At 42.1% G+C, this 17,360-nt stretch overlaps 1 protein-coding gene across 2 annotated transcripts in view; it reads right to left on the minus strand.

Moving 5' to 3' along the window:
* The window catches only part of ANKK1 (ankyrin repeat and kinase domain containing 1), a 45,950-nt gene that overhangs the window by 20,783 nt on the left and 7,807 nt on the right, over positions 1–17,360 (minus strand). For both annotated transcript variants that reach the window (XM_033918457.1, XM_033918458.1), the window contains exon 2: positions 4,891–5,185. In XM_033918457.1, coding sequence (XP_033774348.1) covers positions 4,891–5,185 — 295 coding nt within the window. The remainder of the gene's footprint in view (positions 1–4,890; positions 5,186–17,360) is intronic.

Consider the following 17,360-nt stretch of genomic DNA (forward strand, 5'->3'; position numbering starts at 1 on the left):
TGATGCTGTGATTCAGGGTGAAGTGAGGGGTGATGTAGCTTGGGGATAAACCAAATACTGTTTTGTAGCAAAAGCAGGCGAATTTGAATAGGATTCTGGATTCGAATGGTAGCCAGTGAAGTTTGTGGTAGGAAGGGGTGATGTGTTCCCATATTTTTCAGGCCGAATATAAGGCGGACAGCGGTTGGGGGCGGAGCTGGGGTATAATGGGTGGAACAGGGCGGGGAAGGGCTGAGGGCATGGCCATGGGTCCGGATTTTACGGTCATAAAATCTGGTAACCCTACATGAATCCTTTCCACTGGGGTCATATCTGAACAAAATCCCAGTGTGTCCTCCTAATCCACATACACCTGCATCTCTGAATAACTCAGGTTGAAGCACTAAAAGTATCAGAGTGAATCTAGTCCTACTAATAAAATTACTCAGAGTAAGTAGCAATCTATATTTCAGCCATAACACCTGATACCAGCTGCTATGAATCAGAGAGCACCAAGAAGGCTGCTTTACTGATCACCAAATGACTTCTGCCAGTCTATATACACATACAAACAGCTTCAGTTCATGGAGCAGCCAACCATAACAATGGGTTTCCCTAAAATAATTTCCAAAAAGGAAATGTATATGAGTCATAAGGGTATGAGGTGGGGTTCGTTCCTTGTTCTGATTCACCTTATTATTTAATTTTAGCACTGAATTTATTATTTTTTTCTGCCACAATCAAGGCGGAACACATTGGGTGATTTACACAGTGACTGGAAACTCAACGGCTACTCGAATTAGAAAGTTTAAATGGGTCCAGAAACTATGAATCCTATCTGTAAATAGTTTATAAACAGGTTTGTGATGTAATAACATCTCAGCCACCAATATCAGCATTACCATTATTCAAATTCAAAAATAAGACAAAGGTATAAACTTAAGACCCATTCAAGCTACCTGACTGTATGTCCTCTCTTGGAAGTCTCTAACAATAATTCCAATTAGCATTGAAAAATGTATTTTGATAAATTATCAAGATATAATCAACCAAGCTGCACCATTTGTACAGTGGGATAAACACAGAGGATCACTTTTTAGAAAAATAAAGATGGAATCCAATTGAAGCAAAGCTTAAATTGTCAATGTAAACTAGTTTTTGACCCTTTGATTGACTTGTTATGTTCTTCTTTTTTTCAACTGCACTGTATGTAACTCTTCTATTTGTTGTGAACCGCCTAGAACTCCCTGGGTATGGCGGTATACAAAAATAAAATTATTATTATTAAATGACCTCATAACTGGAGTGAGCTTTGATGGCAGCTTCAGAGGTTGGGATATATAACCAATGCTGGGCAGACTTCTACATTTTGGGTCCCGTAAATGGTAAAAACAGATCACGATCAAAGCTGGAATGGGTTTCTATGGTAACTCCACTAGTTGGGAAGTAGGAACAGAACTGGACAGACTTCGTACAGTCTGTGTGCCTAAATTGACAGGGAGAGGAAGAGATTAAGTCTAGCAGTGTTAAATCATAAAGAAGTGGAACCTGTGCAGAGTGCCAGATTCAACTCTGGTTACTTGTTGGACAGACTGGATGGGCCATTCTGATCTTTATCTGCTGACATTTACTATCACCCCTCTTTTATCAACCTCCGCTAGAGATTTTTAGCATGGGCCGGTGAAGTAAGTGCTCCGACGCTCATAGGAATTCTATGAGCATAGGAGCATTTACCGCGTCAGTTCACGCTAAAAATCTCTAGTGTAGCTTGACAAAAAGGGCCCTAGTTACAAACAATGAAGTAGCCAAAAAGTGAAGAAAATACTAAATAATAAGAAAAGCTAAGGGCTTCTTTTACGAAGGTGCGCTAAGTGTTTTAGCGCACGTACCGGATTAGCGTGCACTAGCCAAAAATCTACTGCCTGCTCAAAAGGAAACATAGAAACAGAAACATAGAAGATGACGGCAGAAATGGGACATGGCCCAACAAGTCTGCCCACTCTACTAACCCACCCCCTAATTTCTTCCTTGTAGCGATCCCATATGCCTATCCCATTTTCTCTTAAAATCCAGCACGCTGCTGGCCTCAATTACCTGAATTGGAAGGCTATTCCAATTGTCGACCACCCTTTCGGTGAAGAAATACTTCCTGGTGTCACTATGAAATCTCCCACCCCTGAGTTTCAACGGATGTCCTCTTGTCACCGAAGGTCCTTTAAGAAAGAAGATATCCTCTTCTACCTCAATACGGCCCATGATATATTTGAACATCTCGATCATGTCACCTCTCCCTCTACGTTCCTCGAGTGAGTACAGCTGCAACTTGCCCAGCTGTTCCTCATACGGGAGGTCCTTGAGTCCTGAGACCATCCTAGTGGCCATTCGCTGAACCGACTCAATTCTCCGCAAATCTTTTTGATAATGTGGTCTCCAGAATTGTACACAATATTCTAGATGAAGTCTCACCCTGGATCTGTCCAATGGCATTATAACTTTGGACTTCCGGCTGACGAAACTTCTTCGGATACAACCCATCATTTATCTAGCCTTGGATGAAGCCTTCTCCACTTGATTGGCAGTCTTCATGTCTTCACTAATGATCACTCCCAAGTCCCGTTCTACTGCAGTTCTTGCTAAGGACTCACCATTTAGGGTGTAAGCTCTGCATGGATTTCTGCTGCCAAGGTGCATGACCTTACACTTTTTGGCATTAAAACTTAGTTGCCAAGTTGAGGACCACTGCTCCAGTAAGAGTAGGTCCTGCGTCATACAGTCGGACACTGTGCTATTGTCTACTATGTTGCATAATTTGGCGTCATCGGCGAATAATGTAATTTTCCCTTGAAGCCCCTGAGTCAGGTCCCTTACAAAGATATCAAATAAGATCGGACCCAGCACCGAGCCCTGCGGTACTCCACTGATCACTTCCGATGTTTCGGAGAGGGTATCGTTCACCACCACCCTCTGAAGTCTACCTTTGAGCCAGTCTTTTACCCATGCAGTTAACGTTTCTCCTAATCCCATCAAACACATCTTGCTCAATAACCTGCGGTGTAGAACACTATCGAAAGCCTTGCTGAAGTCCAAGTACACGACGTCCAGGGATTCCTCCATATCCAGCTTTTTCATTACCCAGTCAAAGAAGCTGATCAGATTGGACTGGCAGGGACCTTCCCATTGTAAATCCATGTTGATGGGGATCTCGTAGATTTTCATCATTCAGGATTGTGTCTAATTTGTGTTTGATTAGTGTTTCCATAATTTTACACACTATCGATGTGAGACTCACTGGTCTGTAATTTGCAGCCTCCATCCTGCATCCCTTTTTGTGAAGTGGAATTACGTTAGCTGTTTTCCAGTCCAATGGGACTCTTCCTGTACTTAGGGAAAGATTGAATAGCGCGGATAACGGTTCCGCCAGGACATCACTCAATTCCCTAAGCACCCTGGGATGTATTTTGTCTGGTCCCATGGCGGTAGCGGCTAGCACGCACGGCAATTTAGCATGCGCTATTCCGCGCGTTAAGGCCCTAGCGCGCCTTTGTAAAAGGAGCCCTAAATCATACATATAATTCCTCAATATTGGGGAGAAGGAACCATCATAAGCATAATAGCATAGTAAGTATAAAATATGAAAAATAAAGAATGGAATAAGCGCACAAAATCATCAGTATAATCCCATGCAAACTTCTTAGCCATTTCTACCAATGGGTATCAGAACATTTGTATCTACTGGTCTATTTGCAGTCAAAAATACTGTTAATTATGCAGGTTGGGAAAAAAAGATAGTTAACTAATCTAAAGTTTACATTTACACAGGAATTTTTTTTTTTTTTTTTTTAAAGGCTCCTACATGGAGAACCCCAGGACAAACTAACAAAACCTCTCCTTCATTTTTGAGTCTCCCATGTCCCTTCTGGAGTCTTTTAGGGCCTGATTCTATAAATGGCGTCTAGAGGTTGATCGACAACCGCACCTTGTGGCGCGTTCAATATAGCGTCAGTCGGTGCTGTTGTCAATCAACCACTAGGTGCTGTTTATAGAATCCTGCCTCGTGGCGCCCAGGTGTGCTTAGGTGTGGCTAGGTGTCCTAGAGGCAGGTGCTTGTATATTGGGAGAGGATTTTTTTGGCCTAATTTACCAGTGCCTAACTCGGACACCTAAGTGATGCCTAAGTCAACCACACCTATTCTCAATCTGAGCAACGAGCAACGTGATGATGTCTCACGCATGTGCGCATGCATGTGATGACATTGTGTTGCATCTGTACATGTTTGGAGGCTCTCCAGATGTGGCCCCGAGCTCGAGGCTCTCCAAAACCCAGACAAATGGCCAGGTTTTGGAAATCTGTCTGGGCATTTGGAAAGTCCTCTACAAATGGAGCTTGTCCAAGTTTTCCTGAACATCTGATGACCCTAGTCATGCCTTAATCTCCACACTGGTCAGCTACTCAGTCAGGATACCTTTTTATGCCCTAGATGTGATTGAAACAGGGCTAATTTAGGATGCCCTTCTTTTTAGTTTACAACATTTCTTTCCATTCGATTACTGATGTTAGACACTCTAAATTTGAGCCCTCCCTAGTTCCACTCTAAACGTACCCACAATATGCTCACTTGCTATCTGGATGAACAGCAGTGTAGGACATCCAAATTCTGTCTTTCAAAAACTGAGGTTTGGACATTTTTGGCAGGTGGACCTTTGGGGGGGGGGGGCATTTTGAGATGTCCATCTGCTTTGAAAATAGGCACCATAAAATACACTCACACCATGCAGTATGAGAGTACTTGGAAGAAAGGACCAATGTATAGGAATCCTCCCCCCCCCCACCCCGCCCCCTCAACTGGCTCCTTTTGCTACAGGGTGCAACTACAGGATTATTGAAGTGTCTCTAGTCTCCTAATGCCTCACCTTTACATGCAAGTGATCATCTAGCAGAATATTCCCGGGTTTTAAGTCCAAGTGGAGTAAGGGAGGCTTCATACAGTGCAGGAAATTCATACCCAAGGAAATCTGGTGGATAATCCGAAATTTCAGCAGCCAGCTCATTTTGAGGGTGGGCAACAACTTCTCCAAAGATCCATTTTCCATGTATTCCATGACAATGCCCAAGTGGTTGTCACAGATGCCATAGATGGGAACAATGTACTGGAACTTTATTTTCTCCATCTTGGCAGCTTCATCAATAAGACTTTTGACACTCGAGCTAAAAGGGATAAGAAATAATGAAAACACATCAAAGCCCTGACCTCAAAGCAATTCTAAGTGCCATTCAAATAGATTTTTTGGGGACCTGTCAGTTTCTTCCTGGTCCAGTGAGCTTCAGACTTATATGGAGTACTTAAGCATTTTTCACTGTCTGTCCCAGCAGGCACAATCTATCTAATGTACCTGTAGTCTTCTCATTGACGGTCCTAGGATAAGGGCTATGAACCAGGCTCCTTACAGAGTCCTCCAGTCATGTTCCTTAAATAGAGTCTCAATTACAAAGAACAACTGTGGATCTTTAAATTGAACTCTGTTGAACTGTTTGATTTAAACAAGGAAGTAGAGTGTATGACGCTGGTCTGATCCTCTGATTTGCTCTTTAAATCACATGACCTTGGCTGTGCTCAGCTGTTTAAACAACGCGGCATGCCATTTTCAAAAGTATGCTTTGAGCCTTAACAAGCAAGAGAAAGGAAAAAGGGTGAGCTCCTGTTTATAGATATTGTTGGACTTAATGAATTATTTTTTAGTTCCTGCAATCTGCTCTTTATGAAGTTGTTCTATGCTTTAGACGTGTTTTAAAACTATTTTCAATTTTGTAGGGGGAGAGAGCCCTGGTGGTGAAACATGATCGTGTTGGCTTGTCCATTCCCTCCCCGGCGTGACCACAAAGCTAAGTTTGCTAAATATTAACTTTTGAAGCAGTAACTTTGAAGATAAAATTAAGAATTTTTACTGAAGACAAGTTATATATTTAAGCACGTTTATGCACTTTCACTGATATCTAAACAACTAAAAAAATTGGGACTATTGATAAGACACTATGGTATAGCACTTCAGCTATTCTGATCCAACGTTACTTCTGACGTCCTACATAAAAAATATTGCAGTACTTTTGAACTGTTTCATAAGCTATTTTATGGATTCCTTAAATACAGATGTCATCCTTAAGGCATGACCACACCTCTCTCCCCCAGGGGACTGTGAATGCTGACTTGAGTCTGCAACACCCCAGCCGACTGGGAGAGAAGAATATCCAATACAGTCAGGGCCGGCTCAAGTGACCTGAGTCAACTTTCGCATTGGGAACCCTCCCCCATCCACAATCTCTTCCTCTGCTCTTCTTTCTACCATCTCTAATCCAGTATCTCTCTCCCCTCTTCCCCCCCCCCCCCTCCTGCTGGATCAGGTGAGGCACTGGCTCAGGGCTCTGCTTATAAGAACACCAAAATCCCCGTCCAGAATCTATCACTTTAGGAGTTTGAAGGTAGACTGAACTGAGATTTTTCATGCCCTTTATTACTGGCGCCTTGAGCCATTGCCTCACCTGGTCCTTAGGCTGACCTTGAATACAGTAATCACCTAAGAACCTTACACAGTGCATAGCCATCCAAATATGTTCATACAAAGTCCACTAAAAGGATTCTGTGTTCACAAAACAAATTTCCTCAGAAGTGCCAGAGTTTCGAAAGACTAGTAAATTGGTGCTTTTATGATGAGACTGCCCAAAATAATGTCATAAACTGACAATTGAATCAATGCTATATTCATTTAGTTAACAAAAAGATAGGCATCTTTTCCAAAACATCCAAACAATGGCACCATCTTGGTGAGGTTACAAACACCCATCCTCCTCTCTACTGATCCCGCTCCCCCGTACCTCTGTAAGGTTCATGGTACAAGCAGCAACCCTCAAGCTGCTGTCACACCAGCATTGGCTCTTCCTCTGATGTCACCACCTCAGGCACCTCACCCTCACTAAACCATTGCATCCAAACTCAAACTTAGACGTCCTATCGAAAAGTCCCTCTAAGGTGTCTACCACTCTAATAGCCCTAGATAGAGATTCTAGTATCCTGGAGTATGAGTCCAGTGCTGGGCATACCCTGTTTCCCCGATGATAAGGCAGGGCCATCAAATAAGACAGCCCCCCCTTTTTAGAAAAAAATGTAAAATAAGGCACCCCCCCCCCGCAAATAAGCCACCCACCGATACCTGCGCTTACCCGAATCGGGTGGTACGGTGGGTGACTCCGTGTGGTCCCTCCGTCTACCGTATTTGCCTCCATGGCTGCGTGCCGCGCCTCGTCATGAAGTGAAGAGGAGGAAGTGACAGGACTGCAGCGCGCGCACGTGACTCCGCGCAAGGAAACACAGGCAGCTTCCCTCATCCCTCCCTAACGGAGACTGCAGGAGTTTGTTCACGGCCAGAACATCCAAAAGTGAGACACGCAGACAGGTTTCTTTTGCTGTGAGCAATACCACTTACTGTATATAAAGCCTGTTTAAAATGCATACGGTATATAAACAATGGTTTCACATTGTCAAGTCCCCTCTGATGCTGCACTACAGAATAATCTCTTTACTGTGTTTCCCTGATGGAGAACATTGGGGACATTAAATGGTACAATATATGGTATGATGGATAAAGCTGGCCATACACGGTACGATTTTTCAGCCGACCGATTCTTCAGCTGTCAAATAAGACAGCCCCCCCCTTTTTAGAAAAAAATGTAAATAAGGCATCCCCCCGAAAATAAGCCCTAGAGCATATTTTGGCCTTCCAAGAAAAATAAGACAGTGTCTTACCATCGGGGAAACAGGGTAGTAGGAAGATATCAGTACAGTATAATCTCATTATAACGGACTCTAATATAACAGAACCTCATCTATAGCAGATGAGGTCCGCTGGTCCCAGCCGTGCACCTTTATAAATATGCAGAAAATCATTGCATATAGTGGACTCGCATATAATGGACTTTCGGATATAACGGACAACCAATTTGGGCCCCAGAGCCGTTTAGCTATAGTTTTGTTGGGCTGTAAAGGACATGCAGGCTCCGCCTACAAGGCACATGGCATGTCAGTGATATAGTATCAAAATGCAGGCCAGAAAAAAATGACTGAGCATTTTTCTTTCCAGTACAGTATGACATAATGCTTTAGAACATCGTTTAGTGTTCTGGTTTTGCAATGGTTTCATGCCATACCAATGTTTTGCTGAGTTTTGTTATTGATGTTGATGATATGCTTGTGCAGTGACTGTTGGAGGGAGATGGACTGGCAGACGCAGTCATTGCGGGACCTTCCTGTAACAGATCCAGCCGCGTTGCGGTTGATGTGAGGGGGGCCACTGCCATTGATGTAGGGGGGGGTAACCCGTTGCTGCCCGCTGTTCTTTTTTTTAATTCTTTATTGATTTTTAATCAAAAACAGTGTCATAAAAATGAAAGAACAAAAGATATTCCACATATTACACTATTATCTATACAGGTAACATAAATATCATTCAATAATTTCATTTTCCTGCATATAATAATATCATAATATATCCTAATATACAATGCAAATAAAGAATAAAGTTACCCAAATATCACCATCAATATTTATTCCCCTCCCTCCAACCCCCCACACCCCTGGATGTGTAAAGATAAATAAACCAAAGAAAAGAAGAGAGATGATGAAAATACATTATTATGTTTTTACAAATTTAGTCAATGAGCTCCAAATTTTATTAAATACCTCACTAAAACCCCTACATTCTGCGTTAATTGGTTCGTATCTGTATGTAGTATACACATTCACCCGCCAAAATGTATAATTCATTCTATCATGGGTTTTCCAATTACTTGTAATCAATTGAATGGCTATACCTGTTAGGATCATAGACGACTCTTATATTTATCTAGAGTGGGTTTCACATGTAAAATTGTTCCACAAATTATAGCCTCATATGACATTGGAACATTTGAATCTAGTACTAAATTTATTTGTCCCCAAATTGACTTCCAATATATTAATATAAACGGACAAAAATACAACAGATGATCCAAAGTCCCTATACCAGTATGTTCTAATTCTGCTTTCAGGCTGCCTTTTGCATAGGAGCTCAGAGGACAGAGCCGGCAGCTGCAATGTTTGCAGGGGGAGAAAGAAAGGAGCATGGAAGAGTGGTGGAGGGAGAGAAAGGGTGTAGGGTGGTATGGAAGGGTGGTGGGAAGGATGATATGAAAGGGTGGTGGAGGAAGAGAAAGGGGGTAAGGTGGTATGGAAGGGTTGTGAGAAGGATGGTATGGAAGGGTGGTAGAGGGAGAGAAAGGGGGCAGATGCTGATGGAATTGGTGTGTAAGGAAAGGGAAGAGAGACATAAGGGGGAACGATACTGGATGGAATTGGGTCAGAGGGAAAGAAAGGGGGCAGATGCTGATGGAATTGGTGTGTAGGAAAAGGGGAGAGAGACATAAAGGGGAAGGATAATGGATGCAATTGGGTTGGAGGGAAAGAAAGGGGGCAGATGCTGATGGAAGTGGGGGGAAGGAGAGGAAAAAGTGAAATGCCAGACCACAGGGGTGTGGGAGAGGGAAGGGAAGGAGAGGAGAGAGATGCCAGACCATTGGAGGAGGGAAGGGAAGGGAAGAAGATGGATGCCACACTAATGGGGGGGAGGGAGAGAGAGATGGAAGGGAGAGGCAGACAATTTCTGGAAGAGGCATATAAAGAGAGCAGATGCCATATGGAAGAGGCAGAGAGAGGGCAGACAGTGGATGGAAGGAAGAGAATGATGAGAAGATGAGGAAAGCAGAAACCAGACGACAAAAGTAGAAAAAAATTTCTATTTGTTTTATTTATTTATTTTTGCTTTAGGATAAGGTATTATTGTAGCTGTATTGATAATTGTTTATTAATAGAAAATGGAAATAAGATGATACTGTTTATTGAACTAATTTTAATACATTTCTTACTAATTCAGAGACCATAACTCCTTTCCTCAGGTCAGGACAGGAAAACTGTAACAGCAATATAGTTTACTGATCTGAAGAAAGAGATTTTAACCTCTGAAAGCTAAGTGAGAAATGTATTAGTCCAATAAAATGATGGGCACTAAATTTTCTTCCCGCCATGCCCCATGCCTCCTATCCATATGCAAAATATAAATTGGTGGGCTTCCAAAAGCCCTGCTAGCTGAAGATCTCTTCCTCTAAGAAGGAAGAGGGGATTTGTTCAGAGATGTTAGGAGGTTGCAGAGAAGAAAATCTGTACACTGGCACTGACTGGTATGGTAATCTTTGTTTTGAATTTTAAAATAAAAGAAATAAAGAAGTAAATAAAAAAATGGGTAAATACATGGGGTGGGGCACGGTGGGGTGGAGGCAGGGCACTGTGGGGTGGGGGCAGGGTGGGGCAGGGGGCCCAGTGTACTTGTGTGCCTAGGGAACCTCGACGAATTAATCCTGCCCTGTGAGCGGTACCGGATTTCAGAAGCTAGTTTATTACCCTGCTCAGCCTCAGCTTTTGAATTTTCATATATAGTTATAGTCCCAATTTACAAATTCTACATTGTTTTTAAAAAGGTTTATCTTCTCAAGTTAGAAATGTTGCTGTCTGCCATTCAAAGAAAACTGGCTTATTTCTCCAAAGAGAAATATGATTCCAGTTGCTACAACACACTGTTGCTCTCCACTTACCAGCTTGCTGACATGAGAGCGTACCTAGGAAACAGTTTTGAAATGCATGTGTTTCAGTTTCTGTAAGAATTTGCATATCAGCTGCCCCGCAACCTTATCTCCGGTTCAGTCATAACATAGCTAGACTTGCTGGACTTGTTTTGGATTTGCCAAGCAGGTTCAGCAGTGACAGACTCATTTTCAATAAATCCTGGCAGAGGGGCGTGGAAAGCGTGAGTCAAAGCCTGGTAATTACACTCTATGCTAAACTACATCCACAAGTATCTGAAGCACGGATCAGAAGGAATCATGAGTCGGCAAAGACAAAAGTAGGGATTGAGACATCCGGGTTTGACATAACATCGTATTTCTACACCACATAGCTATAGTTTCAAAAATTACATAATCTACAAAAAAGGGCCATAGATAACTACTCAGACAAGTACTTAGGGAAAAACTAAGACTTCAATTGTTTCCTAAAGTGTTCATAAGAGTGAGAAGTAAGTAACAGTGAATGAACGTCTTTGTCATGAAAAGCTGCTTGAAATGAAAGCAGATGATCATGATATTTCTTGCCTTTGCAGCCTTTAACAGAGGGAAATACAAACAGAGCATGTGATTTTCTAATATTCTTATGGGATGCAATTGAAAATCTGTCAGCTAAATAAAGTTTCAAGTTTATTTATTCTTAATGAATCGCCTATTTAAATTGCTAAGCGATGTACAACATAATAAAATATGCAGATAAAATATTGGTGTTAACATACAAAATGACTTTTGTTATGGGTTAAAAAATGACATACAAAATACATACATATAAAATAACAGGTCTGACTCCCTGGGTTTTTTTGCTGAGATAAGTATGATTTACTTTGTTAAGTACATTCAAGAAGTGAAGGATTTTTGATACTAAGTAAAAACGAACATAAAATAATGAAAAATATCACAAAAATTGATTGCCAATGATGAAGCACCACAACTAGCTTCCCGCTTTTTGAATCTTTAACAAGCGGTGGAGTGGTGGGGCTGAGGCATCATTTTTTCACTACTATAACACATTGTATTGATGAATCCAGATACCATTGATAACGTCAGCTATTTTGACTGGATTCAACTTAATTTTGGGGTCAAGTTTTTGCCATAAGACTTATAGGTTTGATTTTAAAAAGACATCATGGTTTCTGGTTTTGATACAAGTTCCGACAATTAAGTTCATGAAACTCACTCTAGAAAAAGCGCTACATAACTCATTGTCGATTATCACTATGGTCACCTTCGAAGTACTGACACCAGCGCCTAGTCCACCCTTAAAAGCAATTTTGGAACTCTTTTTCTGGAATGGCTATCAGATCTGTTCTTAGTATTACCTTGATTTCCTGAATGTCATCAAAATGTCTTCCTTTCAATGTCACTGGGGGCCAGATCAGGAGAGTAGGGAGGGTGTTCCACTATAGTAATTTGTTTACTGGCTAAAAACTCCCTCACAGCTGGTGCATTGTCATGATGAAAGAGCCATGAGGGACCATTTTTGCACACACCTTTCTCATGTCATGATTTTCAGTTAAGATTTTCCTGTTTCTCAATCGATGTTTACTTGGTCTGCTATGCTTCTCACAGTAAGCCGACGATGATGCACAATTCACAAACTTTTGCAATGTTTTCATCAGTTCTGCTCTTTACTGGCTGCCCTGACCTCTCTTCATCAGTGACACTTTGTCTATCCTCAGAAAAACATTTAATCCATTTGTACACTGCTGTTTTCATCATGGCATTATTCCCATAAACTTGGACTAACATGTTCCTGATTTCACTTCCAGTCTTGCCAAGTTTAAGCTCCTACAAGTGTGTTCATTCTGCTGCCCCTCAATATCTTTCCTCTCTTCTCTTTCCTTATACATCTCCCAGAGAACTCCATTCTAGAGAATGACACGGGGAAAAAATCTGTCCCCGTCACCGCCCCATCCCCAGCCCACCATCCTCTGCACCGCCCCGTCACCGCCGTTCCCTTCACCGCCCCGTCACCGTCACCGCCATCCCTTTCACCGCCCCGTCACCGCCACTGCCATCCCATTCACCGCCCCGTCACCGTCCCCGCAGCATCCATATAAGCCTTAGTACTGCAATATTTAGCTTATTTCTTTCTTATAAATCAAAGTTCTAGCTGCTGAACTAGAGAAAGAGATGTTCAGCTGGCAGGGCTTTGTTTATAAATTTTTATCAACACAACTAATATACTATTTTATCCTAAAGCAAAAAATATATAAATAGAATTTTTTTTCTACCTTTGTTGTCTGATTTCTGCTTCCACATCTTCTCATTCAATTCCTTCCTTCCACTGTGTATCTTCTCTCTGCGTCTTCCATTTGCTGTTACTGTGCTTCTCCCTTCACCCCCCCCCCCCCAATTGGTCTAGCACCCATCTTCTTCCCTCCACTCCCCCATAGTCTGGCATCTGTCTTCTTCCCACTCTGTCTTCCACATTTCCCTTCAGGGTCTGTTCCTCTCCACCCTCCTTCAATGTCTGTCCTATTCCTTTCCACCACCACCCTTCCTTCCCTCCTTTACCATTTGTTCCTTTCTACCACCCTTCAGCTCCTCTCGCGTGGCCTATCTATCTACCTTCCTCCCTCTTATTTTCATGGCACGTTACAATGTAATTTGTGCAAGCCACTGGAGCCTGCGAGCCTGGTCCCTGTCCCATCACCACAAACCATCTCGCTTCTGTGCTCCTATTTTCCCCATTTCTAATATCTCCCCTATGTATCTGCCATTGCCCCCCCCCCCCGTGTCCATATACCATCCCCATGGCATGTCCCCTTTATGTCTCTGTCCCTATGCCCCATGCACATAATTTCCCCTCTTTCTGTTACCTTCCTGTGTCCAGATTTCCCCTATCTTCCTCTTCCATACCAGTGTGTCTCTTCTTTTCAACCCATCTAGCTTTTTTCCCTCTTTCTTCCCCCCCCCCCCCCTGCTTCTAGCATCTGGCTCACCTGCCTGTCCTTCCCTTTCTTTCCTGCTGTGGGTTTTTCTTTCCGTCTTCATCCCCTTGGCCCAGAATCCTTTTCCCTTTCACTCCCTCCTTCCAGTTTGAGCCGGGAACACGAGCGATCGCATGGTCCCCGCAGCCACCACCCGCCTGCCCAATTGATCCTAGTGATTAGCCAGCTCTCTCCCTTCTCCTCACCTTAGTTTGTAGGTTTTCTTTTTCGGCGATCTGCACGCTTTCAGTGTTTAATCTTCTGCTCTGCTGCAACTTCCTGTTTCCGGTAGCATCAGAGCAGAAGATCAAAACTGAGCAGCAGCGGGTGTGCGGCTCTTTGATAGCGTGTGGGTCGCCGAAAAAGAAAACCTACAAACTAAGGTGAGGAGAAGGGAGAGAGCTGGCTAATCACTAGGATCAATTGGGCAGGCGCGTGTGGGCTGCGGGGACCGCGCAATCCTTCATGCCTCACTGCGGGGACAAGACCATTCACCGCTCCACGGGGTGGTGAATGGCCTTGTCCCAGTCGCCGCAGCGACTGCTAGTTTTCGTTCCCCGTTTCGGCGGGTCACCCACGGCTAAACACGGTGGCCGCGGGTAAACCGCCACCGTGTCATTCTCTACTCCATTCCTCAGATTAGCTGCTTAAGACCCTGATTGGCTCAGATGCCTAAGGCCTTAGGCCTCCTTCCCGGTGCATCCTGGGATGCACTGGGAGTGGCCTAAGACTCCGATTGACCGGCCACTCCCATGCCTTTTTTATCAATATATCATTGCTGAGTGTGAAAACATAAAAGTTGTAGCTATAATACAAATTTGCTTCATTAAGCATAATATAAATTCACTCCGTTAAGCATAAATAATAGCACATTTTATGAAAAACTGAACTTTATGTTATCAGTGGCTTTCAACGACCCCAGATTAAGCTTTAGAATTATTTTCTGATCAAGCATAATAAGATTCATGAGAAAAACTTCAATTTGCACAGTTTTACCAACTTTAGGTTTTTCTGGACAACCCTAATGATGCACTACAACAAGTAAACTGGCAGGGCTTACTTGAGACCACAGAAGCCAACCAGGTTTACATTCAAGAATATGTAAGAAATCAGAGAAAAGTGGCACCGTAAGCCATTCTGTAACCAGCATGTAAAAGACACTGACAGAAATGTCAACAAATCCAAATGTGATAATAGCTGAAGGAAGAAACATGGCAGCATGAGAACAAGAACTTCAAACAAATGCAATAAAGGCTGAAACTGATAAAATGTCCATGACAGCAAGTGCCACCTGTGCAAAGAAGCTAAAGAGACTGTGGAACGTCTAAGAGAGGCTTCTGAAAAGTTCTCAGCCCAACCAAGAAGAGAATGATATGGAGCCATGAAACATATAAGTTATTCCACACTTTTCTCGACACTTTCTGTTTCAATGATATGAAATGAAACAAAAAATGTCAAGAAAATTGTGGAATAAATTGTAAGTTTCATGGCTCCACATCATTCTCTTCTTGGTTGAGCTGAGGAACTATTCAATGGCCCCTTGTATTGTGATGTCATAATATCTCATTCCACCAGTGCATAAGAGCCAACCTCATCAGTGATGTCACAATGGCTTGGTTTCCCTATACTTGTGCCCATTTGCTAGATGCATTTGCCTCACTGAAATGAAAAGTGTTAAGATAACTTGTAAGTTTCATGGCTCCACATCATTCTCTTCATGGTTGGGTTGAGAACTTTTCAGTGGCCACTCGTAGTCATTGACTGCAAAAAGATTGACCAGACTTGACTACAAAGAAAGATACAACAAAGTAGCAGCCATGATACACTGGAATATCTGCCAAAAGTATTGTTTGCCTCTAACCACAAACTGGTCGGATCACAACATTGAAACTCAAAAACAATAAAAGCTCAAAAACATTTGCCACACAATATCACTGTGGTTGAAAAAAAAGCAGATGTGGCAATACAAGGAGACAGCTGTGTTGAAGACAGAAATGATCACAAAACATCAAGATCTGAGGATTGAAACGGAGTGACTCCGGTGAAGCATGCAGTTGTGGTTCCTGCAATAACTAGCACTCGTGGTACAATATCAAACATCCTAGAACGGCACTGACAAAATTTTCCTCTGTTAACTACAAAAGGCTGTACTGCTTGCCATTGCCCACTTCCTGTGCTAATACCACTGAATGTCCTAGGTTTTGGGGAAGGACTTGATAGAATGCCACACTGGAACCAGTCTCTTATATAATTAAAGGGGTCTTTTACTAAGGCGTGCTAGCCAATTCCATAGAATATAACGGGCGTGTTAGCATTTAGCGCCCGCTAAAATTGGCTAGCGCGCCTTAGTAAAAGACCCCCTAATTGCAATATGAAAAGATGACTGTAGAAATCTGTGTACTGGTGCTATTTGTGTGTCTAGTATTATGAACCCCAGAGCAGCAAAAACTGCAGGGTATAAAATTATATATTACTTTAGATATTTAGATATTTATGGCTTTACATCTATAGATAAATCTAGATATATGATATAATAAAACACACACCATGAATACACTTTTCTCTAGAACAACTAGCAAGTTTCAAGTTTAATTAATTTTAATATACCGACCATTGACGTGCACCTGGCCAGTTTACAATGCTAAAAATGAAAGGTTAAAATAAATTTTAGTAGGGGAGGGGGAATGTGAACATTAAATAGACAAATTACAAATACGAACATGAGCTTGAGGCGAAAGTTAATAATTACATCATTAAAAACAAATTAATTAAAGGGAAGAGGGGAGAAGGATAAAACACCATGGATGAGGATTGCTTCTTAAAAGCGGTTCGTGTTTATTTTGCAGGCTGTTGGAAAGGAAATATTTAGACGCTATGGTATGCGTCTTGGAATAAGAACGTTTTTAGTTTAGTCTTGAATTTGTCGAGTGAATTTTCGAGGCAGAGTTGAGGTGGCATGGCGTTCCATAAAGTTGGAGCTACAACGGAAAAGTTAGTTTTTCTAGTGAAGTAGAATTCTTTGATGGAAAGTATGGTCAGTAAATTCTGATCAGCCTAGTGCAGAGTTAATGAGAGTAAATTATGCAGCTCCTATTTTCAGGGTTTAATACGAGGAGATAGCATGCAGAACTATGTAACAGACCTTTCTTTCCAGACTGCAAATCTAGGCATTTGCACAGAACCAGTAAAACAAAAGCTCAGACCCATTGACAGGTCCCAAAAATCTGGAGTAGTTGATTCACCAAACACAAAAGTTATTAGGGAAGAGGATGACAGATGTGAAAATAATAATGCCAACGAATGCTTAAGAATGATATGAGGGGAGAAGGTCAATTTGTGGCCTTATCCATAATGAATCTACTAATAACAAGCTGTGCTTTCGACCACCATTATTACTTATCCTTTTAATAAGACTCTATGGCATATGTAGTGCTAACTACGTACTACAGTTAATATTAATGGTTCCTCTCACACTGTTAAAAGTAATTTTATCTTAGCGGGGACATTTTAATAGAATTGTCAGGCAATTTCCCATTAAAAGAGATTGTAATTGCCATGCAAATTAGCATTCCCCACTCTTTCCAGATCCTTACTGTCAACACCTTGTACAATTAAAATATCCCCATGCTCCCCTCTCTGCCCCTGATTTTACAATTTAGTCTTGGAATGATTGGGAATTATGTAATATAATCAATAATGTTTGGAAACATCCTAGTCAGAGGTTTCTAGGTCACTCTGAATTAAGATAC

Source organism: Geotrypetes seraphini, chromosome 13, assembly GCF_902459505.1.
Source record: "Geotrypetes seraphini chromosome 13, aGeoSer1.1, whole genome shotgun sequence".
NCBI lineage: Eukaryota > Metazoa > Chordata > Amphibia > Gymnophiona > Dermophiidae > Geotrypetes > Geotrypetes seraphini.